The sequence below is a fragment of the Ctenocephalides felis genome, unplaced genomic scaffold (assembly GCF_003426905.1).
Source record: "Ctenocephalides felis isolate EL2017-DRISC unplaced genomic scaffold, ASM342690v1 CF-g0.4_SCAFFOLD_01492, whole genome shotgun sequence".
NCBI classification, from domain to species: domain Eukaryota; kingdom Metazoa; phylum Arthropoda; class Insecta; order Siphonaptera; family Pulicidae; genus Ctenocephalides; species Ctenocephalides felis.
In genome coordinates, this window is record NW_020537646.1 from 35,256,871 (window position 1) to 35,283,787 (window position 26,917).

Here is a 26,917-nt window from a genome sequence, read left to right on the forward strand (position 1 = left end):
CCACCTTGATTCTTACAATGATAGAAACAGCAATATTTAAAAATCCCTAATAAAAGTAGTTTCATTGTTAGTTTTTTTTGGATGTGAGCACTATTTTTCGATTTACGAGACGTTAATATAATTTTTTAATATACGTTATTTATTTGTTCTATAGGATGTGTTGTTAATTTTGCCTTAAAAGCCTTTGATCTTCAACAGCTCTTTTTATATAACCTCTATTAAAGCTTGCACGTAACCGGGGTAAAAGGAATCAACTGTATCTTCACCCTGGAAAAGATGCAAACAACTAAAAATAGTAAACAAAAAAGTAAATTACGTTAGAAATGCAATTTTACAAATAAATAGCTATTCCTACTCTGCTGATGAATATTTCTGACAAAATACCAGATCAAGGTTATACAGTTCTCTAAAAAAAATTTAACCGTGTATACGTGAAGTTTATGTTTTTGCAGTGGTTGAATAAAGTATCTATTATTTCGAAAAATTTCAATGAAATTAAAAATAAGACATTGATCTGTTCTTCCCCTGGAACCCCATTTTACTTCGCCTATGGGGTGAAAAAAGACAGATGAAAAATAGTAAAAAAGAACATATTTCTAAAATTAGGAATTTAAAAGTAATTTTACTGAATATAGTTCGATAATTGCTTGTTTAATACGTTTTATGTGTTAACTAAAAGCAACTTTAAAAATTAGAATGAAAATTAATTTTCAAACGATAATTGACAAACAATTAATGATAAATTTATTTAAATCATAACCGCTAACTCTTTTTTGGAGGATTTCAGAAGAACCGCTGAAATGTATGTGGAAATACAGGAATCTTCTTTTAATTGACAACTTTAATTTCTTCTTTTAATGACAACTATAAACTATGAAGGTAGTATATCTTCTTGAAAAATGAATTCAATAACCAGCGATTTTCAAAATATTAAAATCATTTCAAATAATAATATAATACTATACTAATAATAAAAGAACACAAAAATTCATAGAATTGAATTTTAAATGTTTTATTTCTTCTATAGAAATTATCAGTGGTTTTTAAAAATAATGGTATCTTACGTTAAAATTATACAAATTATACTATACAAGCACAAAATTGTTTTGCATATTTTCATGAAAATATTTTTAAACGTAAATGAGTTAGTTAGCGATCAAATTATTTGCATAATTCGTGAAAAAAATCTATAGTGTTTATATATATATATATATATATATATCTGATAAATGAAAAATATAAAAAGTACAAGAAATGCAATCTACAGTCTATAAAAGATTTAGAGATTTAAAGATTCAATTTAAGTTTAATGTTTTGTTCAGTGCATCCCGGTTTTAAAAAATTGTTATTAGCATTTTATAAAATATAATTTTTAATACTGTACTACAACTATAAACTAGCGTTATACTCACCCTTAAAAACTATGATCTAAAAATAATTCTATCATATTTTACATTACAAAGTAAATTGCTTGTAATCGATATGAGCATTTAAAAATATTTGCTCGGGGGAAGTAGGTGCTCCTGAAAATAGATTATTCATATTTAGTATAATATAAATTTAAAATTAAATGTATAAGAAGGAAACTATTATATTTGTATTATTATATAGAACAATATTACCCAAAGAAAACCACCCAGCAGGTTTTCCTCCATTGGATTGTTTTCTAGCAGAATTCAAAGCATGTCGAATTGCACATACAACCACAAAACTCATGCAAAAAGCGGGTTCGCCGGTTGCTAATTAGAAATTGAATTAAAATTATAAATATTACAAATTTATTAAGTGATATTTTAAAAAAATATTCCAATAAACCAAATATTGTAATGCCTATTCAAGTATAGTTAAAGTTTATTCTAGTAGCATGTAATAATTTAGTAAAATGATAAACAGAAAATTCATTTGGTTACAAGAATGCAAAAATTCATTAAAAATATTTTAAATTACAATACAGTATAATTTTGAAATAGCTGAAAAAAATCAGTAATTGTCGCTTTGGAGAAAAATTATAAGACTTGCTGGTCATAGTTAATAACTTCAGAAGAATCTGATGTAAATAAATGTAAAATTTTATAATGAAAACATAGTTAACACAAAAGCATTACCTTTAGATCTTAAAACGCCAAGCGGATTTTTATTATTTCTTGTGAATTCTATGCGAAAATCAACTGGAATATCCTTGACGCCCGGTGGTTTATAAGTCCATGTGCGATTAGTTTTTAATTCTCCTGATTTCTTATCATAAATAATTTGTTCGCTCAGCCAATAACCTAAACCCATAACAAAAGCACCTTCCACCTGAAAATATATAATTCATAAAGCAATAAGCTTGATCTTTGTGATTAAAACTAAAATTGTGCAGTTAAATAATGTTCCAGAAAAATGTATTTGGTCTATTTTGAAAGTTCAATCAATAAAATTATTATATATGTGAAATATAGTTTGAAAACCAATTTACTTGGCCGACATCGATTTCAGGACTCAAACTTTCTCCGGTGTCCTCTAGTAAATCAACACGTAAAATCATGAGATTTCCTGTCAATAAATCAATTTCTACCTCACAACAAGTTAAGCCAGCTATTTCATAAGATGGTGATGAGTCTTTAGTAAACCTGTGAAAATATTACAAATGACATTATAAATTCGTTAAATATATAATCAAGATTAAATCTTAGGCCCTTAATCCCTGTTTTTTATAGTTAAATCCTTCTCGTTTTTCTCGTATCAGACTAAATATCTTCCTGTTTCCAAGTGATCATCTCATTAAAATAATATAGAAAATGTACTTACGAATGGGTTGCCTGTAGATCTACATCTTGCAAATGCGCCATTTCGACAACATCACTCCAAGCAGCTTTTTCACCGAGTTTCTCTCGAAAAGGTTTCAAACGTTCCAATAGTGTTTTGCAAGCTTCCATAACGGCCTATAAATTATGAATTCAATTAATTTGGAAAGTGATATTGGAATATTTCATTTAATATTATTTTTATTAAAACTTATGTTAAATTTTATTTACGTACAAAACAACAAGCTTCACTTGTAACTGATCCTCCAGTTGTGAATGCATTGGGGCAGATCAGGTTGTTGGTTGGTTTCACAGAAACTTGAGATAAAGGCACACCTAAAATGTGAGCACAAACTTGTGCAACCTAAAAAAATAATAAAGCATAAGGAAATACATCTATTTTGATTAAGGAGAAACTGTTTCTTATGCATTTAAAATTACAATATGTATAAAAAATAAATAAATAAAAAATATAATATATTATTTTTAATCTATAAAGTTGAACAAATGAATTTAGATGAATCGATTAAAATGTCTTATATCCAAATATTCAAAAATTGTAAACTAAACAAAATTGGTGTCTATTTTATAATATGTATATCTTTTACTATACTTTTGTGTTAATTCCCTGGCCACATTCGATGCCACCATGAGTAACTGCCACTGAACCATCTCCGTGATAAATGCAGACGGCAGCCGAAAATTTGCCGAAGTAGTCCAGGGCGTAGGACATCGGCACTATTGCTATGCCTCGTTTACGCCAACGATTGTTTTCATTAAATTCATTTATTGCAACTTTTCGACTATCATACTCTGTAAATGATATGAGAAAAAGATCTAGTTTTTATCTTAGCTAATTTTTTTTGTTAAATTTAATATGTAAAAAGAATCAGAATTTTGAATAGAAAAGTATTACCAGAAACAAAACACGTATCATTGACTTAAAAAAATCTAAATATCAAAATATTTATAAAAAAATTAGTTAAATTAGATGAGTAATAAATAATTAATAATTGAATGCAATAAATAATAATAATAATAAAATGTTCTGTAATATAATAAAAAACTAAATAATAATAACATAAATAGTATTTTTCTAATTTCAATATGCATGAATTCTTTTAAAATTTTATTTAATCCCGTGGACAAACCTGTTTTTTTTCGAAAATCTCCAACTAATTCTTTTACAAGATTATTTTCGTCCCGAAAATTGGCAATTCTTACGTCCAAAGGATCCACTCCAGAAACATGGGCAATATGTTCCATTATGTTTTCAATCATGGCGATGCCTTCTGTGCTACCTAATTAATATTTTTTATAATATATATACGAGGTCTGTTCAAAAAGTACCCGGAATTTTCGTTTTTTCAAAAAATATTTATTTATTCGTCTACATTAATGTGGTCCCCTTCAAAGTAGTCCCCCCCAGATATAATACACTTATGCCAGCGTTTTTTCCAATTTTCGAAGCACCCTTGATATTCACTTTTTGATATGTCCTTGAGCACTCTCAGCGATTTTCTTCAATCGAGGAAAACCGCCGTCCTTTCATGGGTCTCTTCAACTTTGGGAATAGGAAAAAGTCACACGGAGCCATATCTGGTGAATTTTTGCACTTTGCAACACTTTATTTCATTTTTTACGCAAAATTTAATACAAATTCTTTGACTTTTCAATTCTTCCATTGTAAAAATCGCCGAGCTCAGAAAAACACGTCGAACCTTAGCGACTACCACAGACAAAGTAAACAGTGAATATAGCTGAAAATTTCATCATACTTTAGGGGCATGTATACCAACACAATAAAAAAAAAAATTTGACAATCAGACACTCCAGACCCGCGAAATTTAATTATTAGTAATTCCGGGTACTTTTTGAACACACCTCGTATATATATATATATATATATATATATATATATATATATATTATATTAAATTTTAAAATTTTATATATATTTCTATAATATATTTATATACTAAGTTAGTTGACAAGAATTATCTACATCTCGAAATAAAATTAAATGATTTAGAATTTTACATCAGTTATTCTGCATTTGATTAATTTGGATGGATTTTAAATTCAATATATTTTAAAAAAAATCTATCGCAAACTATCATTAAATACCTAAGAATTAACATAAGAATTTACTGAGAGTTTTAGAAAAATCTTATGGGAATCTAGGCAGCACATAGCTCGAATCTAATAAGAATGCAGTCAGAACCGTTAGAACTTAGTTGAAAATCTAATTAGAATTTGCTTAGAATTTGCAAAGTTTTGTAATATTTTTGACTGTATCAAGTTATTTTCTAGTATTTGGAAATTCCTTCTTCCGTTTTTTGAAAACAGAAAACTAATCAGTATGGTAATATCTATATGATAATAAAAAAAAATTAAATCTAAAAATTTACAAATTGCAGAAGGTTGGAGCAAGTCAATACTACTTGCATGAATAACATAGACATGGTCAGATTTTTTTAAACTAAATTCTGTTATTTTATTATATTTATATTCTTATGTGAATTTATCTATTACAGTTATTACTAAATTCTTAAATAAATGATAAAGCATATATACGAAACAACAGGCAAAACGCATATTTCAACCGTAAAATGCAACAAATTTAAGAAATTATCCTAACTAACACATTTTTTCATTTTGATCTTTTTACTTCATTTTATTTGTGAATAAAATATATTAGATATAAGCACTAAATCAGCAAACACAATATATCCGTAAAAAGCAATTAGTTTTTAAGAATAATCATGCGTCTACTCACCTGGAGCTCGACACCACGTGTTAGAAGGCTTTTCAGACAAAACTGAGAATCCATTAACTGTAAATTTACTTTTGTCGTAACAATTTCCAAACATTTCCATTGTACTTCCAACAACCCCTTCATTACGCGAGCTTCCATAATCTTGGTAAAAATTGTTCGTCAAGTATTGAATTTCGCCTTTTTCATCCACAGCCACCTTGTCAATAATGATTTTAGAATATAAGTCATAAAACAAAAATTTTAAGAAAAAGTAAATATAAAAAATTGAAATGAAAGCATAATAATGAGGGGATTCAGAAATAAATATTGACTACGATTACTTTAAAAATCGCTCAGTAAATATTATCCATATTAATTCAATGGGGTCAATGATCATCATTTGAATTAGAGGAATATTTTTTTAAATAGAAAACAAAGGTATAATGTATACTTTGTTCAAAATAAAACCAAATTTTAATATTAAGAGTACCTATTGGATATTTTGCTAAGAAAATTTCTAAATAACTAACTCAAATTGTTGTAAAACTAATTTAAGTTATTATAAATTGTAAATGTTGTTCTTCAAGAACCTAGAAATTTTGGAAATATCTTTCAAATCATAATTAAATTATTTATCTTAATACCTCGTAATCGTTTACACAATCATATCTTTTCCCTATGGTATCCATGGTATCTTCTAAATTTAAAACCATCCTTACAGGACGATTTAAATTGTGAGCGGCAACAGCACAAGCGGCTGCAACTTGATTTCCTCTTGAGATTTTTACTCCATATGCACCGCCTAATCGTCGGACTTGGACATTAATCCTTGAATTAGATAAAAAAAATATAATACCTTGTTAACTTTTTTCTACTATTATAGAGCTTTATGATAAATAAGAAATATTTGCAACTTGTACGATAATCTATGAAGCTAAAACTTTCTCGTACCCATTGAAATGTATGATTTCGAATTACCTATGTTCAGGAATTTTAAGAACCGCAGAAATGGCCATTTGGACAGCGTCTATCCATTGAGTAGCAGGATAAACGTCCATGCCATCCTCCTTGGGCACGCACACCACTGCGTGCGTCTCCATGCTGTAATGGTACTGACTGCCCATGTCCTGAGATCCGATGAACATATGGGCAACGTTTGTTCCTGAAAATATTATTTTTATAATAAAATATACTAAAAACATATATTTATTATTAGGATGATTTGATATAAACCCTATTTATATATAAATGTAGTTTGAATGCATGAGTTTGTTGAATTCCTCATTAGCAGGAGGGATAGTTAAAGCCTTCATACAGAATATTCGAAGAAAGAAACCTTTCAATGACAATTATTTTTAAAGATTTTTTTTATATAAAATACATAAATTAATGATTTTAGTTAAATATTTTCTGTATAAAGACAAGGACAATGATTTTCAGTGCATAATTTGGCTATAATCTGTCTATAATCCATATTCATCTTAATAAAATATTTTTATAGTATAATGGTATAAAATTCTAATCAATAAAGAGATTTTTGATACGGAGCAAAAAGTGCAAAAAATGGTAATTTAATTTTTGAGATAACGGAGCGTCCGATTTTGATTCAGAAAACATTCAAGTCAATTTTGTATTGACAAAATGAAGAACTGTTAAAATTATTGTGAAGGCCGGTCTAGCGGTTTCGGAGATCCAATATAAAAAGCGAAAAATGCCATTTGGCGGTTAAAAACGGTTTACATTTCTATGGGGTCCGTACCATTATTTATCCGCGAACATGCAACGCGGCGCTTCCGCGCTTCGATAGTTCGTCTCTACGTAGCTAACTCAACGCGATTACTTTGAAACAAGGTTTAAAATTAAAAAAAAAATATTTCGAAGTTTAAAAAAAAAATTCATAAATTTTATATTTTCGGTAAGGAAAGTTCTTGGAGTATGCCTTAAGGCACGATGCCTTAAGGTAAATGCTCCGCTAGTTTGCTTCAATTGTTTTCAAAGGGTTGAAATATAACTTAAGTGATGTTATAAGGCGTAATAGAGGTTTATTCAATATTTAAAATGTAATGTTTTCATAAATAATTATGCAAAGACTTATAACTCATATTGCATACTATCCAATAAAAATAATTTTAATTGAATTTGGAACAGCTGAACCTGCCTTTGTCAAAAACTAATTAGCACGTCTCCTTGTCAATAGGAATCAAATGTTTTTTGAATTATCCAAATCGGTCGATTCATGTTCACAAAATCGTGGTGAAAAATTGTATCCAAACATACGTACACACACATATACATCCAATTTTTCTAAGATATGCCAAAATGTTCCAAAACCTCTAAAACGCTAATTACTATTAATGAAGTAATCCATCTTTACACAAACAACTATACATTTTTTTATATTCATTTGTAGAAGGCAGCCCAATGGCTTGCGTATCTATACTTGATAGATTTTTAATATAAAAAATTATCTAATAGTATTTTTTTAAGTCAAAATCGGGACAGCAATTTTTATTTATGCTAATCCAGGACAAAGCTTTATGCTAAATAACAAATATCATTTAGTAATAAAACAAAAATAAGTTTTATTTAAAATGAATCAGTTTATTTGATAAGAATTACTGACTTTTAGTAAGAACTTTATACGTGTTTTTCGCTTTTAAACCTTGTATGAAATTTTGTAAATAATTGTTAGTAAAAATTAGCAATTATGGCAGTTTGAAAGTTCGTTTTCATAATTTTTGCTAATTTTCGTAACTATTTAACCCGCTTTTGAAACTTTGCATTCGCCAATTTTCTCATTCATAACGTGTTGTTTCATATAAGCATACTCCAACATTATATATGCTAATCATTTTTATATAATTGATTGTTTATCACTTGATTATATTATATTATTTGATGTTTACAAAGCCATTGCGAAACAACAGTTTAAATTTATACTTTTCGAAAATCCAGGACAATCTGGGACAAAATATCTAAATCCAGGACAAATATTGCTTTTAGAATCGCCCGGGACAGAAAGTGAAATCCGGGACTGTCCCGGACAAAACCGGGACAAATGGTCACCTTACTAATAGATATTGATAATATTGTCAAATTAATTGCAGCAATGTCCGAAAAAAGCTATTTTTACAAACAACACACTTCAATTTAAGTTATACCTTAATTAGTTTTAAGTTATACCTTTATTAGTTGCTTCACGATGAGCATCTCTCTGCACTCTTTCCGGTGTATTTTCATTTTTCAAAATATCTCTCACATCTACAAATATTTTTTTTCCTTCCTCATCTGGTATGTAATCCATATGAACCATACTCGCCGCTTTATCGGCCAAATGTTGCGTTTCGGCAACTATGACGCCCACTGCCTGTCCGTAGTAGCGGACCCTTCCACTGCAGAACACTTCTTCGTCCTCGATCATGCCCAACATTCTGCGGGTGGTGAATGTGTTGACGCCTGGTATATCTTTAGCGCTAAAGAACGCCTTTACTCCCTCCAAATCCTACACAGATAAGAAAACAACAAAATTTATAAGTCATTTATAACTTATTTATAACTAACATAGTTCTTTCAAATATGATAAATGAAATTGCAATTATTTAACACCTAATTTTCTAATTCTAATGGAGTAGTTGTGAGACTTGATAATTATTAAAAGAAACAAATTAAAATATTCAATTACTTGTAAAAAGAAAACTTGAAATAGTGCTTATGTTATTTGTTTTTTTTTTTTGAAGATAATTAAAATTTCATTTTCATTAATATTATGTGAAATGTTGGGTCACAGAAAATTTTAATTTTGTAAGCACTTTTAATTGTAATCACTGCATAATAATTAAAATAATAAATTATTATTTGTATTATTATATTACTACGTTTATTTTGTTATGACCAAGAAATTATCTCATATACATGACTTAAAAATATCGTAAGAATTGCAGTACTTATTATCAAAAAAATAGAGTTGTGCAACATATTTAAGAAATACCAAATGTTTTTATATTTCTAATTTTTCTAGACTTCTCAACTTATCGTCAGACATGAAAAATAAAATTGTTCATGTTGTTATAGAAAATTCTAAAGCAAAACCAAAACTAGTTGGTATTTTGCCTTAAGGCAAGTTAGATGAATTTCCCGATATGTGTATTTTTATTGTGATAATTAATTTATGAGTGATTAAAAGTATTCCGAGTGGATTTATTACACATGATTCAAGACAAATAAACACGTTAACCAGGATTATTTTGTAAAAGCAAATTTCCAAATTAAATTATTTAATTAATTAATTTCAAAAAATTAAAAGACTTGTCGTAGGGCCGTAATATTTTATTATGATCTATGGTATCTACCGTCCAAAAAAAAGTAAAAATCGTTGAAAAAAAATCTTTTAACACTTTATTACAAGAAAACGACCCGGCCGATCTCTACCAGAAACTAATCAACACGATTCCCAACTAATATCTTTCGAACGGTTTTTGAATTTTCAAAATCAATTCAGACTGCGGGCTAAAACGTGGACAAAATTTTTTTTCACTTTTTTGCTATTTACAAAGAAACGGCTAGGCTGATCGTCGCGCAAATTGGATAAGCACTAGTCCTCATCGAGATTCACACAAACGCACACACACACACAAACACTTTTTCCAAATTTGGTCTCATTCGATTCAGAATGGCTTGAATTGTCGAGAAAACATAAAATTAGCGAATCGAATTTTTTATGAAAACATAAACTTCTCCTTCGGAAGTTAACTAGTTTAATAACTTACATTCCATATTTCGCGCAGCATAATTTTAAATTATAATTATTTATATTTTTTTAATTTATTACATCTTACCAATGCATCTTTCGCGTTTAAATTAGCAATCTTAGTCAATGGTTTCCTTGCCAAAACAAACGATGCGTACAACTCATTGGGTTGTGGTGGAATATCACATATGTATTCTGCTTCTCCGGAACACTAAATTAGTTAAAATTATTAATTAAATAAATTGATCAATTATTTCTATAGTAATATCTTTCTACTGACTTGAGCAATTCCTTCCAGTTTTCCGATGGGTTGTTGCAACGGCCATAGATTTTTATTTGTATCATAATTTTGTTGACCAGAAGATAATGGTCTACTCAAAAGTTCACCTCCTGACATGACTAAAGATGATTTTAGTTTTTCGGGGCACATATTTAAAACAAACTGTAATAAAAAATAATAAATTTGTGTTTTATATATTATTTTTGAATATTTTTTTGCTTATTTTTAGTGAGAGATAACCTTATAAAATAACGATAGAGCCAAATTCTTTCTATATTCAGGTGAAGCATCAGGTAGCTCATGATCTAAGGATAGCTCCGAATTCAGTGTATCCAATGCTCTTCTCAAAACGCCATTATCAAAAATATTGACACCTTTCAGAAAATTTTCAGTTTTTGAAGCATGAATAAAATTAGGGTTTATGCCGCCAAAAACAATTCTTGCGTTATCTACATTTCCAGTAGAATTATCAAATCTGACATAAAAACCAGCGTTTACATAAGCATGAGCGTTTTGGGCTCGAGGCATTATCTAAAAACATCAGATTGAAATCAAAATCATCAAAAACAGTATTTATCAAATTAATATAAGATTGAATACCTTGTAAGTTTTAAGAGCAAAATTTCCTGAAATCGGTGATAAAATTATACTGACTATTACTTTATTGTGCATGTCTAACTTCAAAAAGTCAGCAGGCGTTACCTCCAATTCCATGCCAGCGGAATCGACTACAAAAATTGCAATATTAAATATTAAGTAGTCAAATATACAAATATTGATAATTATACCTATTTTCAGAAATGCTCCAACTGCCTCCAACGTCAGAAATATGTCAGAAGGAAACTCTGGATGCTGATGCTTCAAGGATAGGTTTCCAGCTAATGTCCCCATCTATATAAAATTAAATTTCTTGAATAAATACTCTAATGAATAATATTATAGCTATATATTACATAGTTAATCCTCTTTTTGCACGGTATTCTTATATGCTAATCAGCATTGTGCGATGTTAATTATGAATGCGTTCATATGCGATTTTTATGTCATTTGCTATTATTATTAAATTCAACAAAAATTTTGTATTACTTTAAACGTTGTTTAAATTATAATTGACATACATATTATAAAACTTAAAAAACTTACGTTTCTAACAGGTACGTTAGCCACCAGATCAATGTGTTTGACTATCTCCAATACGTATTCAAATCCATCTGTTCCGCCTACTTCCAATAAATATTTCATGGTATCTGTCAAACTAATATTAGCTCCTAATGTTATGGTTTTATCTATAGATTGTTCTTTCAATTCATTCACCTCATTAACATCTATATATACTTTTGGTGGAACTTTTATTCTATATACTCCTTTTCCTGTATTTCCGGCCACCAACATGTATGATAGTGATTTATGTTTTGACATTATCTGGAATATGTCTTTAATTTTTTGTACTTTATACCAAGTAGTATCTTTGATATCATATGATTTTATTGTTTGATCACGAAGAAAGCAAAAATCATAACATTCATCCAAGTTCTTCGGACAACGTTTTAATTTATCCAAGTCTTCTATATCCTGCAAAATTATTCATCAGTAAAATGCACAAATAAAAACTGGTGTCAAAAATTATCTATAATTACCATAAATTTTTTGGAAATACTTGGATCGGCGTCTGATGCTAAAGATTTGAAAGCATCCATTATAGGCCTGTAACCAGTGCAACGGCATATATTTCCACCAAATGAATTTTATTGTTGTGTATCTATTATCCTCCAGCAAACTAAATTAAAAAAAGAACTTTTTAGTAAATATAACCAATTTTAGTTATTTAAACGAACTCAAATCTCACTTTGAGTTTAATTTAATAACAATCGATATAGCCCAAGTTTATCTAATCCAATATAGCAAAAAATTATTTATAACAAGGTAGAAAATGAAATAGCATGTGAAATTTAAATTTAGATTGAATTTAAGCAGTATTTTTGCACAAAGTGACCATAACATTTAACAAAGTTGTTGATCGCTATTCATCTAAAATATTGTTTTACTTTAGGGATTAAATTAGCAGAGGTTGAATTTGAAAAGGAATTTAAAAAATATTGATATTGTTGAGAATATTGATAACAAAAAGAATAAAAAATCTATTTAGACATTTTTTAGTATTGCAATAAATAAAATGAAATTATTGAAGTAGTATTCATGATTGTAAATTAAAAAATGCACTAGAAACGATTATTAATATTTTAGAAAATATGTGGATGTCGAAAAAAAGCCACTTTTTCAGAGTTTGCGGTTTAAAGCAGTACAGAAATGCCGTTTTTCTGTCTTTAATTTAATAATTTGATTAGTCTATAAGATTAATTTCTCACCTGTGCATATTCATGACCATTCCTGGGCTACAATAGCCACATTGTGTTCCGTGAAATCTAGCTAAAGTCGTTTGAAGAGTATGATAGCCAGTCTTTTTGTCTCCAAGACCAGACACAGTTGTTATTTCCCATCCATGGCAAGAATATACCGAAACCAGACACTGTAATTTTTATTATACAAGCAAACATTTTTATAAGATAAGCCCACATGTTGAGAAACACATGTGTATTATTAGTCCGCACTCCAACCAAAAATTCTTATGGAAATAACATGGGTAAAATTCTATTTGTTTTTAGAATTTTATAACTTAGAGACAAGTGAATCAAAATTTTGAGAATAACATTGCATTTGCTTATTTTATCATAAATAAAATAATTACAACAAAAATGTGATGAATTTGAGTTCGAACTAGCACGTAGGCAATTTAATTGGCTACTGGGCTGGAAATCACAAGTCTCATTAGAAAATAAACTCCTCATATACAAGACAATTATTAAACCAATATGGTCCTACGGTCTACAACTATGAGGTGCGGCCAGTAAATCAAACATAACTATTCTATAGAGGTTCTAGAAGAAATTTTTTAAAGAAATCGCAAACTCTCCAAAATATGTCCCAAACTGGTTAATACATCAAGATCTCAGAATTCCAACAAGAAGAAGAAATTAATCATTACTGCTCCAGATACAAAGCTCGTCTAAGTGGTCATCCAAACCAATTAGCTTGTGATCTGCTCAAGCCTTTCCCGCGTCTCAAAAAAAGAATCTGCTATGATTTAATACATCAAAACACATAATATCTGAGAAGGTGCTATTGTGGGATAGCGATCCTTCTCACGCTGTCAAATCAAATTTACCTGATTAAGTAGTAGCTGAATGTACTGTGAGTATAGTTCGCTATGTATAATAAAACAAAAAAAAATTGATATACATACTTTATACGTAATAATTATATACTTTGATATACATCCGACGATCGTTGGTGGGGCAGAAGACAGTATATTGAACGACTTGTAACGGATAACACATAATGCTAATTTAGGTTTCCATATTTTAAATTTTAAATTATAACACACTGATGATGAGACAAACCTAGTCTCGAAACGTTTGTGAAAATTATTATTTAATAAATTAGTACAAAAAAGAGTGTTGTTTGTTCATATTTCCAAATTAATATCTATTTATCCGCTCAGAATACATTTGTTATACTTTATAAGTATTTACTTAAGAAAAAGAAACAAGAAAATTTGATTGGAGTGCGGACTATTTTAAAGTTAATATTCAGAGCTAAAACTTTCAGAAAATTTTCTTTTTATCAATTTGGAAGCATTTACCTATTACATATTAGATATTATGCCTAACGCCGCCACTGTTCTTACCTTCATTGAGAGTTCATGAGATTGTATTATATAACAGACATATGATATCACGAAGAAAATTATATAATTATTGTTTTGATTTAATACTAACCGAATTAACTGCCATGCTGACAGTCTTCTCAGTAATCGGATGTGTCTTTTTAACCGAAACGATGCAGGCACCACATCCGCCTTCGTGGCACATGGCTTTGACGTCGCGCAGTCCAGCATAATGACGGAGATATACATTCAGCGATGTATCGGCAGGTATATTTGTTGGAACTTAAATAAAAATATTTCATAATTATTGATTTGAAAAATATATATTATATCAATAGATAAACGTTTCTATGAGTTCATATTTATAAATATTTACAAATTCATACCTTTATGCAAAGTTCCATTCACTATAAATTTAAGTTCAGAAGCCCTGAAAATATTGTAAAAACTGAGTTGTAACAAAAATGTTTATATAGTTATTAATTATTACATAATACATACCGAACTATGTCATTAATTTACAAGATTTACCGTGATTTAAAGATTATAACAAAAAAAAATTGTTTCTGATTTTTTTTGGAAATAGAAGCTTAATATTAAGTAGTGTAAAATATATCGACATAATGTTATACAATAACAACGCATAATTTTGTGTTTAGTATTTGTATAAATTACTTGTGTTATTTATGAATTAGGTGCAAGTGGCATTTTGCCTTAATTAATTAAGTGACTTGGACTTCCCAATATGTGTAAATAAATTTAAAAAATGCTCATTATTCCAAATTTGACTGATTTTTATGATAGGTATAGTTCTACATATTTTATGATGTTCATTTACAAATTACGTATATGTAAATTAAATACGGCTCGGCCGATCTTTGCTTAAAACTGATGAACACTATTTCCACTATGTCCAACAGTTCAGGATTTTTGACCAAAATTTTACCGAAAAGTTTTACACTTATCTGCTAACTATAAAAAAACAATCTACGCGACTTCTTATCTTTATGATTAATTTCGTATATAAGTTTGATAAAATATATGAATATATACATTAGTCGTTAGCTACATTTCATTGAACATTGTTTTGTGTAATACGAGATATTTATACATATTTATAGGAGTACCAAAAACAAAATGTGGATTAATCTGCAAATGCATAATAATACGTGAATATAAATAATACCATCATCTATATATACACACACACATATATATATATATATATATATATATATATATATATTTACAACTATATAGAATTATTACTTGAGTATTACTTATACAGAGATTTCTATTTGCAAAATCCGGTTTTTGTACAATTAACTTTTTTCATAACACTAACACTAGCTATGCACAAAAGGTCACATGAAAAATTAATTAATTTTAATTATGATGGATTAATTTATTTATAGGAGAAACAATCGAAAATTGAATAATAATAGCAAGCATTTAAAACATCAAACATAAACAAGCATTATGAGGAGTGAAAGTTGATCTTTAAGCCAGCAAAAGCATTTATTTGAACGGTTTCATATAAGAATTGTGTTTTTAACTCTGAAATTTTGTAAAATTATCTTTTATCATTACTCACATAGCACATATAATATACGCTTTCAATTAATGGAATTTAAAAACATAATTAATGATATAAGTATATCGAGCGAATTCCCACAACATACTGAGCGCGATTATGAATGCAACACCTAGTTTGCATCCGGATTTCTAATCAATTATTGTTATAGAGGGAACTAGTTGTAAGAGCTGTTTTACACCAAGGACATTTTACAAACGACTTAAAACAAGTTAGATTTTTTATTTTGTTTATGTATAGGTCGAATAAAATAAATTTGCATACGATTTTGCATTTTCTATGTTTCATAACTATTAGTGCTTATAAATTCATATAATAGAATATATTTATAATATATGTTATAATAAAATAATAAATAAAAATAGAATAAACAAGAAAATAGTCTAATAAATGCATATATTGACCCAAGTAAATATATACGAAATTTGTTTCAGTTTATTGTACGCAAGAACACGGAGTAGATTGCTACATAAGGACTATATATTTAAATATTTAAATTTTATTTGAACTAAAAATAAATTGGTACTGATATTTTGCCTCGAGGCAAGTTACATAAACTTCCTGATATGTGTACTTTATAAATAATCGACTTAATCAATACAAAACTAGTTGGTATTGGTATTTAGCCTTGAGGCAAGTTACATGAACTTCCCGATATGTGTAAATAATCGACCTAATCAATAAAAAAATAATAAATTAATTTATGAGCGAAAAAAGTATGCCGAGTGGATCTATTACACATAATTGAAAACTTACGAACACGTTAACTCGGAGTATTTCTAAAAGCAAATTTTCAAAAATCAACGATTTATATAATTGAATCCGTTTCCGCAGGACTTTAATGGTAGGTATGTTCATTAAATATGTATGTAGGTACTTATAAGTACTACTTTTGTTATACCAAGTAAATCCCCTAATTGTAATATTAACAAATGCCAAAAAACTACTCATTTTTTCAGACTTTGATAAATTTTTAAAATTATACTACTTGTCGTAAGGCCGTAATATTTCAGTAAGTTCTATAAGACCATATATATCGCCAAAAAAGTTCCATAAAAATCGGCTTAAATTTTTTTCTTAACAGTTCATTACAAGAAAACGGCTCGGTAGATTTTCACCGAAAACTAATCAGTATCATTTGCAACTAATATCTTTCAAACAGTTTGTGATTTTTTAAAATCGATTCGGTAGTATGAGCTTAAATATGGACAAAAATTTTAACACTTTTTTCCAAATTACAAAGAAACGGTTCAGCAGATCTTCGCACAAAACTGACAAACGATAGTCCTCATTGAGATACATCAAATAGCTTTTAAAATTGCTGAAATCAGTTCAGTCGTTTTTTAGAAAACGCCGATCAAATGTCTAATTTTGACAAATGTCAAAAAAACGATGCTAATTTTTGCGAACTTTAACGAATTTTCCAAGTAAAACGAGTTGCCGTAGGGCCGTAATATTTTTGTATGATCTATAAGACTGTGGTATTTACCATAAAAAATCATAAAAATCGTCGAAAAAAAAATTAATACTTACAAGATTTTTATAATTACAAGAAAACAGCCCGGCCGATCTTAACCAAAAGTAATCAGGTCGATTCCCACCAATATCTTTCAAACGGTTTTTGAATTTTTAAAATCGATTTCTGCTATTTACGAAGAAACGGTTAGGCCGATCGTCGCACAAAATTGATAAACGCTAGTCCTCATCGAGATGCATCGAATGGCTTTTAAATTTTTGAAATCGGTGCAGCCGTCATTGAAAAAACGTCGATTTACGCAACCCTGTTCACACAGAGTCAGCGCGTTAATGAGCTTCGTCATGAGTTCGCCACTGTAAGTTTGTTTACATATAGAAGAAAATGCTTTCCCGATTATTATCAAGTGTTTCTTCTGGATATGTCGGACTCAATAATAATGATATCACCAAAAACCTTCCTTCACGGAAACAACCGTTAGTCATTATTTCATGTAGGGGATCTGGTAGGTTATTCTTTCATTTCCTCTAATTGGCATCATTCGCGTAGTGCTTAAAGCGCATTAGGCATGCTCTAAAATAGCCGTGCACGGACAATACCTGTGTAAGATAATATTTGTTATTTGACCTCTCCGTGGCCTCGATTTAGCCCAACATTGGTTATTGGTAGAAGTAGTCTTCTACCAAGACTACGCGTCCATCATCCGTCAATACGAGTATGACCTTCTACCGGCGCTGCATCTTTGTTGCTCTGCCTTTCCTCAGAGATCATAAATCAGAGCCACTGTAACCTCTAAATACAGTAATATCCTTGTGCTCAAACCAACTGTCATATTTGTTTCCAAAATTTTAACAGTAACCTTTTACAAAAGGTATTTTGTTCTCGGGATAAATTAATTGATTATTTCAAACCTCAAAAACTTAGTCAAATGTGGAGGAACTTATGGCAAGCGCACTATATTTTTTTGCTGATTATGGCAATCTTTTCATAAACTAATAAGTATAAAAAAAATACATTATTGATCGTTTATATAACTGCCACATCTAATTAAATGAAGAGTAAAGTGTTCTGATTTTCATGGTGAAGAAAACCATGTAATCCATGTGCATGATGCAAAAATTACATTTATTGTAAAAAGCAATAACAAGAATATAATATAATTGTTAAATAACTTTAGAACTTTATATACAAACAATAATTAAATAGTTTATTCTCCCATTTCAACATCTTGTATATCAAGATCGTCAAGCATTTCTTCTAATGTTATCCTAGGTACTGATGGATCATCCATATCATCTACATCCACTGGAATTGTTTTGTCCCGGAAAATATTTATATTTTGTCTCATTACAGGATCTTCTTCTAGGTCATCTAAAAATTCATGATAGTCCCTAGAAAAAAAAGTAATAATTTCAGGAAACTTTTAATAATCATTTACTAAAGTGTTTAATAATAGATAATCATATTATTCTTATCATCTGATTTATAAATTAGATATGATCTGTTTCCTCCAAAAAATATATCGCACGGAGTTATCTAAGGTAGTCTGCCACATTCTTCATAAAATTCTTTTTGTCAATTTACGGTATAAGAAGAAAGTCATTTTGACTATATAAATCTTACTTATAGTCAAAAAATTCAAGCATTGAATGCTGCAAAAATTCAATTTAGGATCAATCCTTGCATTAAAATAAATCCATACCGAGTTCTCCGAGTTACGTCAAATGGCTTTTACATTTTTAAAATCGGTACAGTCGCTTTTGACAAAACGTCGACAAGAAGTCAAAAATAGACTTATATACAAGCGAAATAACACACACAAATATAATTTTAAAAATTCGGTCCCATTCGATTCAGAATGACTTGAAACTTGAGAAAATAAAATTGGCGAACCGTATTTTTTCGCGAAAACAAACTTCTCCCTCGGGATGAATAAAAAAGTTCAATGAAACTATTTAAACATCTTAAACAATAACATAACACAAATATACAGCTTATTTAGAACAAATTGCAACTAGTAAATTAGTAAAAATGTAACATTTAAGTAATGCAAATTTGTTAAAATAAATAAATGATATCATACATGTTGCCTGTATCTAGTTCAGTAATTTCCTGAGCTAAATGTTTAAGTTTCCACATTCTGGCCCTTTTTCTAGCAGATCTCTCACCATAATGCTTTTTGACTATAATGACATCAGGAACATTAGCTCGATCAAGTTTATCAAAACTCGAATTATTAACATTAGAATCTTGCAAATTGTAACTAAAAAGAATAAAAATAAATATAATAAGTTGTATTACTTAATATCTAATAAGAATACTATATATGCATATATTTGCACTTACGCTAGAACTGAATCTCCAGGCTTTAGTAAATGACCTAAATGAGTTCTTGTGTGTATATTATTATCGTTTATTCCAATTTCAGAAGCTTTCACAATCCAGGCATCTGCAAGGATATGCTTTGATGAAATGGCACCTTGCCCTGGAAAAGTTTTTCTGTCCTGTAAATAAATCAATTAAAAAAATTAATTACAATATTGAATTTGTTATGTTAGAATGAAATTAATGTAATCAAATTATTAGATTGGTTTTGAGATTTACATCTAATTTAGTTATCAATAAGACTGTTCACCATATAGACCTCATTGAATAGTAATAACATAAAGATGCAATAAAACTATTATATAAAATTATAATATTATAATATAATAATATATAATATTATGTTATATAATGATCTTATAAGTCCAATTTATAAAATAGAACTGATTTAGCTCGTTTATTTTCCTAACTTTTTTTTTACAAAACATCTTTAAAGTCAATATGGTACATTTATCTTATAGTATAATATTATATCTTATACTATAATATTATATCCAATTTATAATATAGAATTCAAAATAAATTAAAAAATATATTACATAACTGCTGGCATACCTTATCTGCAATAATTTCAATGTCCATAATAATATACTCTGTCAATTGTTTAGGATTACATATGCTATCAAATGGTTGTCTCCAAAATACTGTACTAGAAACTTCAGCAACTAATCAGGAAAATAATGTTGAATATATTATAAATGTATTTTAATGAATAGAAAAATATTCCTAAAAACTTACTTTGAGCAGACATTGGATCAATCAAATGCAGAGTATTTGTTACTCTGTAAACTAAACATATTGGTGCAATACTACCAAGTTGTTGAGTTAGCTTTTTCGGTAGACATACAACACTGTCTTTGGAAATTGGTACAATATCCACAGAATACGTAAATTTATAATTGTAAATATTACTGTGAATGTCATGTGAAATTAATTTTTTAGAATGCTGATATTTGCAGGGTAGAACACAGTTCAAAAAGTCTACCATTTTCCTGGCATGACCCTCTGTAGCATAGTAGAAATCAAGACCATCTATCAAGAAAATATAATTTAGTAAAATTGAGATTAACAATAAAATATTTCCTAAACTAAATATAATTCATGTGTGTGAACTGTCAGGTATATAACATTCATGTACCAATATTATTTAATGTATGCATTTTAAATGTTTGTTCGAAATAAATTTACTGAAATGAAGATTATCTTACCACTAATTGGTTTGATACCAAGTGTATTTTCGTGTGCTCTGTGTTTAAGTATCAATTGTTCCAAATAATAAAATGTTTTTTTATTTTCAGATTTCTGTCGGACTTGCACAGACGCTCTCCAATAATTTTGTGCTTCTGAGCGGTGGCAATCATCACACATATGATGATTAACAACATATTCAACAACAAAGACTTGCTGAAGCACTGTCCCACCCATAACTTCACCATGCACCGTAAGTTTTACCTACAACATCAGTTCAAAAATCTTAACTCAATATGAAATTACTGCTAATTCATTAAATTAATTTAAATACTGTCTGTTTAGATATATATGTGAAAAAATTATATGTTTCATACTTTAGTATGTAACTTAATTTACTTTATAATGAAATAATAGCAAAATTGTTTATACATAGATATAAATTTATACATTTTTTTTTGTTTTAATTTAACAAATGCCTATTATTATGCATATTGATAAAAAAATAATTTTTACTAACTACCACAAATCATTTTTTTCAGAGTGTGAAAATTAATTATGTGAGAGAATATTTTTAAATAATATTCTACACATAAAAATTTTGAGGCAGCAAAACTACAAAATTAATATCATTTTTTAAGAATAGAACATACATGTGCAATAAATATTTATTATTTTCAATATAATATATTACAATAAATTTGTACATTTTGGAGAACATCATGAAGCTACACAAGCCGCAAATAAACTAGGAAACCAATATAATGGTTCTTCACCTTGTAAATCTATCCAAGCTAAACCATGTCCAATTAAATACTCTAACACACTTTTACTACGAAGTTCGTCCCATCCTAGTTCTCTATTCAAAATACTGACGGACAAGTGGGCTTGTCCAATATCTGCTGCAATTCTTAAAGCTGCAGAGTGGTCCATGCTCAGCTCACCAGGAACAGATCGAACTAAGTATCGACCTTTACTTAGTGGAATTACTGTGAAACCGTTGCCAAAAACCTTCAGTTTTTTAGATGCAGCTAATAAATCAGCACATGTGATTTCTTGATGCTTCTTACTTTGTCCTCTAGCTGCGATTAATTTGGATCTTAATTCTTCCAGGGTTATTAATCCACCATTTTTTTCTGCTGTTGCCATGCAAACTTCAACGACTTGAACAGCTAATTCGTAATAGAAATCTCCAACGCCTAGAACTGACCAGAAACCTTTTCCTGAAGCTAGAGGATCTACTCCTATTGATGCGCACATTTCTTGGAACTGTCGACGGAATTCGGCGTTTTTACGTATTTCATTTTTGTGCTTCATAGCAAATTCTTCCAGATTTTCACGGAATACTTCTAATTGACGGGTCATTATTTCGAATTGGTTGTCTTGGATTTCGGTACCTTTATCTTTATATTTTTCTGACTCATATTTTTGCTGGTGCACAGCTCCTATACCAGCGCGACGACGCATTTTTAGGTTATATTTGGTCGAATTTTTGTTAATTGTTATTTGTTGAAATTATTTTAACAACAATTAATTTTAGAGCGCGCATTGGAATTCACTACATATAAAATATAAATAATAATGGAAGCCAAGAGATTTATTTCCTAAACGTCATTTGATGGACCTGAAGTTAGATTTGTATGACCCATCTACACGTCGTAATTAAATTAATTCATATCTTTTAATAATAATTTTTTATCAAACTAAATTAACTATTTTTTATTTATTTCACGAAGTACAACACGTTTATAAATACGGAAAAATACAACATGTTTATAAGCAAAATACAAATTATGGTAATATACGTCTTACTATGGTCTTACTCTCTGAACTCACAGAAAATTTATAGAAATAAAACTAATTTTTTGTAACCAATTAACGAACATGATTTATGATAAATAATGTTGAAAACTTATTCAAAAAATATTGGCAAGGGATAAATTATGATTTGAATATTCACAACTTTTTTTTAACGACCTTACTACAATCAGATTTATAAGCAATAACTATAGTTTCCTATTCAAAAACTATCATACAAAACTTTGAATGAAGGGTTTTAATTGGTAAAACTTTCATAAAGTAAATAATTATTGGACATAACCTAGAAAGAATATGAAAATGCACCCATAAAAATAATTTCGCACAACATTAAAAAATGCAATACACTAAATACATTTTTTGTTGAAAAAATTTTAAATTATAAAATACATCAGCATTATTTTAAAAACAATCTTAATGTTGATATTAAAAGTTAAAACTTTCAGAGAATTTTGGAAGCATTTGAGCTCTTGGGAGCAAGAAAATTCAAAAATATCCATATTAAGAATCACCCTAATTATATATATATATATATATATATATATAATACTATATAATTATATTATTATATAATTATATATATATATATATATATTACAAATGTATTCTGAGTGGATAATAGATATTAATTTGGAAATATGAACAAACACACAAAAAGAGTGTTGTTTGTTCATATTTCCAAATTAATATATATATATATATATATATATATATATATATATATAATTTTGCTTTATATACATATAAAGCAAAGTATAGAAATAAATTGTAAAGAAAATGAATTATAAATATAAAAAATGAAGAATAACTTATCACTAAAAAATTTAAGATATTGAGCAAGTTTAGAAATATACCTTAATTCTTTTAGAATGTGGCTCAGTCCAAACAAATCCTGCATCAACTAATTTTACACGATTTAATCCTTTCAATTTTTTAAGACACAATGAAAGCAGTTCCCTAGATTCTAATGCACAAGCAATCCATTCAGCTGGTGGATGTAAATATCTTTCACAACCACGGCAAAAATATAATGTGCACTGTTTAGGAATTCCTTCTGTAATATCAACTTGACCTCTTAAACATGCAACGCACATGTTTGCTGGATTCGGTTCAATGGCAACTCACATTCGCAGCACAAACTGGGAAAAAAATCCCAAAAATAAGTGAATAATTATACATACATTTATATACATTTAATGTAAATAAAACTGTAATTAATTAATATAATATAATAAATTATTATAAATAATTAAATATATTCAATCAGTTTAAAGAAAGTAAATGAAAATTGAACATATAAGAATAAGAACAAATCAGTCGAGAACATTGTTTAGTAAATAACATTCTGTTACTATTGGTGAGATCTTTATAATAAATTCATATAAATTATAAATCTTTATAATTAATTAAATTAGGGTACGAATTTTGTTTATACATGTGACATATAGTCAAGAAAATGTAGAATTAAAGAGGAGATAGAATAAACAGCCGGAATGGTCACATAACTTAAATATTACTCAGAGCTTTTCATTTAAGTTTAATTTGTGCATCTGATATGCATACAAAATAAATCAACAATTTTAACCAAAAATTACAATAAAATATTGTTTTAGGTTACTTTTCAATAATTTATTTAATATGCAAGATATTTGTTGAAACTCACATTTTTGTACTAATGTCATTGTTTAAATTTATCGGGTCTAAATTTTCCATTTTTTATTAATTTTCCAACGTGCACGTGCAAAAAATGAATGAAAATGAAATTTGTAAACTACTTATATATCAAGGCATGAGTGCTGTCATCTTAATACATACTACTAAACTTGAATCAATTCATACGAATTTTGTAAATGAGTAAGATTATTTTGGCACGAAATAATTACTTATAAATATAATTTAAACAATTTTATGAAGCTTATTTCATATAAAAGGTAACGTGTTTTTACTTTTTTAAAATCATTTCATAAACATTTCGTAAAATATTTTTAATCTCAATCAGTCTTATTAAGCAGGACGATTTATCATATTATTTAATAATTCTTTCATTATTTATGAAAAATATTAGGGAAAAGCGTTAGAAATAATGAAAATTTGCACATTTTTTTATTTTTTAAAATATATGGTTTTATATAATATTCACGTATTTATATAGACAAAACAATCACTCAAGACTATTGCTTCATTCCTACACACATATATAAGCAAGTATAATTCTTTGCATGTCAAATAAATTTATTTTTAAGTGAGTATTTTAGAAAATATAAATAAAATAGTATTTTTTGTCAATAAAAAATAATTTGCATTGATTTTGGAAATATATTATGTCAATTATAAAATTATTTGAATATGTCTAAGTAGTAATTTGATGTATAAAAATTTGCCATTTTATAAAGTGAGCAAAATTATGTAGGTATCACATGTCATTCAATTTCGGTATTGGTAAATATATATTTATATTTGAAGGAGTTATTAAAATATTATTTAAATTTGACTTGATGTAATGACTAATAAGAGTTAAACTTTCACATTGAAATGCCATTGTTTTTCCAACATATATTATATATTCAACAATAAATATACTCTTAAAATAGTAATATTTTATTTATTTTTAATATTTATTATATAATAAAGATTATTACCAATTGAATTGATTTTCTTACAATAAGGTGATATGGCTGGCAATAAACCAACAGCGAAAATAAAAGGTAATAAAGAAGAACGGATCAAGGGCAAGAAGAATGTTGACGTATATTCAAATTCCTGTGATGGCAGTTCATCTGGGAGCCCAAATCAATCAATGGATGATTTATCTATTTTACACAAATCTATACCAACAAGTATTGTTGGCTTTCGACAAATTAAAAATGCTTATGAATCGGCAACTGACGAAGTTAGTATTATCTTAAATTTGTTAGTTAAAAGTACAATTGTATAATATGTATGCAAATACAAACATATATACATGCACACACATATATATATATATACATATATATTATATATATAATATGTATATATATACATATAATATATATGTATATATAAATATATATATATAAATATAATATATAATATAATATATATATATATATCTCCTGTGTGTAGTGTGTGTTTTATTTACTATATATATATATATATATATATATATATATAATACTGTGTGTAGTGTGTGTTTTATTTACTATATATATATAGTATATAAAACCACACTACACACAGTATATATATATATATATATATATATATATATATATATATATATATATACACACATGTAACACGGTCTCCAAACAAACAACATGTTTCGTTTGGAATAAGCTTTTTTATAATAAAACATATTATTTATTTTAATTTTACAATTTTCAAAATTTTCATAACTTGACGTCTTTTCAATTTTTTATTTCATTTTTTTTTTTTGTTGCAATTTTGTGTTGTTCTTTGTGTTATTTTTTAAAATTTATTTGTATGCACTGAAGATGGGTCAAATCTTGACCCGAAACGTATGTTCCCTTGATAAAAACATTTTTCAATAAAACTGTTTTTTAGTTATTGGATGGATGCCCAAGAAACAATTTTATCATATATATATATATATATATATATATATAATATATATATATAAATATATATATTTATATATATATATATAAATTGAGAGGTTTTTTTAGATGGTGAAATATTTTAATAAACTTCTTCTTGGGCGTTCATCCATTAATTGAAACTATTTTATTGAAGTAAAAATATTTAATAGTCAAACGTTTCAGGTCCTGAAGTGCATACAAATAATTTGAAAAAAAATAAAAAAACATGGAAAATATAATGTACTAATTACTATATAATTTTCAAAGCACAACTTTAAAAAAAAAAAAATTAAAATAAACATTAAATTAAAATAAAATAAATGCAAAGGTTTTAAAAAAAGAACTCTTCTCATCGAGATATTATGTTTAGGAAAACATTAAAATAAAATAAATGAAAAGGTTTTAAAAAAAAGAACTCTTCTCATCAAGACATGGTTTATGTTTGGGAAAACATATCATATCTCAATGAGAAGAGTTCTTTTTTTTCAAAATCTTTTCATTTATTTTATTCTAATTTAATATTTATTTTAATTTAATAATTTTTTTTTAAAGTATGGACGCCCAAGATCAACTTTATTACAA

The 26,917-nt window shown here is 27.8% G+C and overlaps 4 protein-coding genes across 4 annotated transcripts in view; all 4 read right to left on the reverse strand.

Moving 5' to 3' along the window:
* Nucleotides 1-1,455: 1,455 nt before the first annotated feature.
* On the reverse strand, nucleotides 1,456-17,848 carry LOC113371184 (xanthine dehydrogenase/oxidase-like). The gene is given in 23 exon segments (XM_026611827.1): nucleotides 1,456-1,523; nucleotides 1,623-1,739; nucleotides 2,106-2,298; nucleotides 2,459-2,612; nucleotides 2,791-2,924; nucleotides 3,022-3,150; nucleotides 3,400-3,599; nucleotides 3,938-4,087; nucleotides 5,566-5,761; nucleotides 6,189-6,372; nucleotides 6,523-6,706; nucleotides 8,728-9,046; nucleotides 10,380-10,502; nucleotides 10,572-10,733; nucleotides 10,812-11,102; nucleotides 11,172-11,299; nucleotides 11,360-11,462; nucleotides 11,715-12,143; nucleotides 12,209-12,365; nucleotides 12,938-13,098; nucleotides 14,408-14,577; nucleotides 14,682-14,725; nucleotides 17,820-17,848. Coding segments are annotated over 23 exon segments (3,825 nt in total).
* A 629-nt stretch (nucleotides 17,849-18,477) lies between these two features.
* On the reverse strand, nucleotides 18,478-24,482 carry LOC113369967 (60S ribosomal export protein NMD3-like). Its single transcript, XM_026610599.1, is given in 9 exon segments — nucleotides 18,478-18,754; nucleotides 19,447-19,626; nucleotides 19,710-19,867; nucleotides 20,304-20,413; nucleotides 20,487-20,780; nucleotides 20,957-21,200; nucleotides 23,609-23,868; nucleotides 23,871-23,893; nucleotides 24,418-24,482. Coding segments are annotated over 9 exon segments (1,503 nt in total). The 5' UTR covers nucleotides 24,468-24,482; the 3' UTR covers nucleotides 18,478-18,570.
* LOC113369968 (vacuolar-sorting protein SNF8-like) lies at nucleotides 21,657-22,482 on the reverse strand. Its single transcript, XM_026610601.1, has one exon. It carries the CDS (start codon nucleotides 22,401-22,403, stop codon nucleotides 21,657-21,659), a length of 747 nt encoding a protein of 248 aa, XP_026466386.1. The 5' UTR covers nucleotides 22,404-22,482.
* A 1,976-nt stretch (nucleotides 24,483-26,458) lies between the features above and the next one.
* Nucleotides 26,459-26,917, reverse strand: part of LOC113371186 (indole-3-acetaldehyde oxidase-like) — a 10,606-nt gene continuing 10,147 nt past the window's right edge. Inside the window, exon 19 of the mRNA XM_026611828.1 lies at nucleotides 26,459-26,521. Within this exon, the coding sequence (XP_026467613.1) occupies nucleotides 26,459-26,521 (63 nt within the window). The remainder of the gene's footprint in view (nucleotides 26,522-26,917) is intronic.

What these genes read in the sequence shown, in the direction of transcription:
- LOC113369968 (XM_026610601.1), bottom strand. Translation starts at nt 22,403, where the DNA reads ATGCGTCGTCGCGCTGGTATAGGAGCTGTGCACCAGCAAAAATATGAG.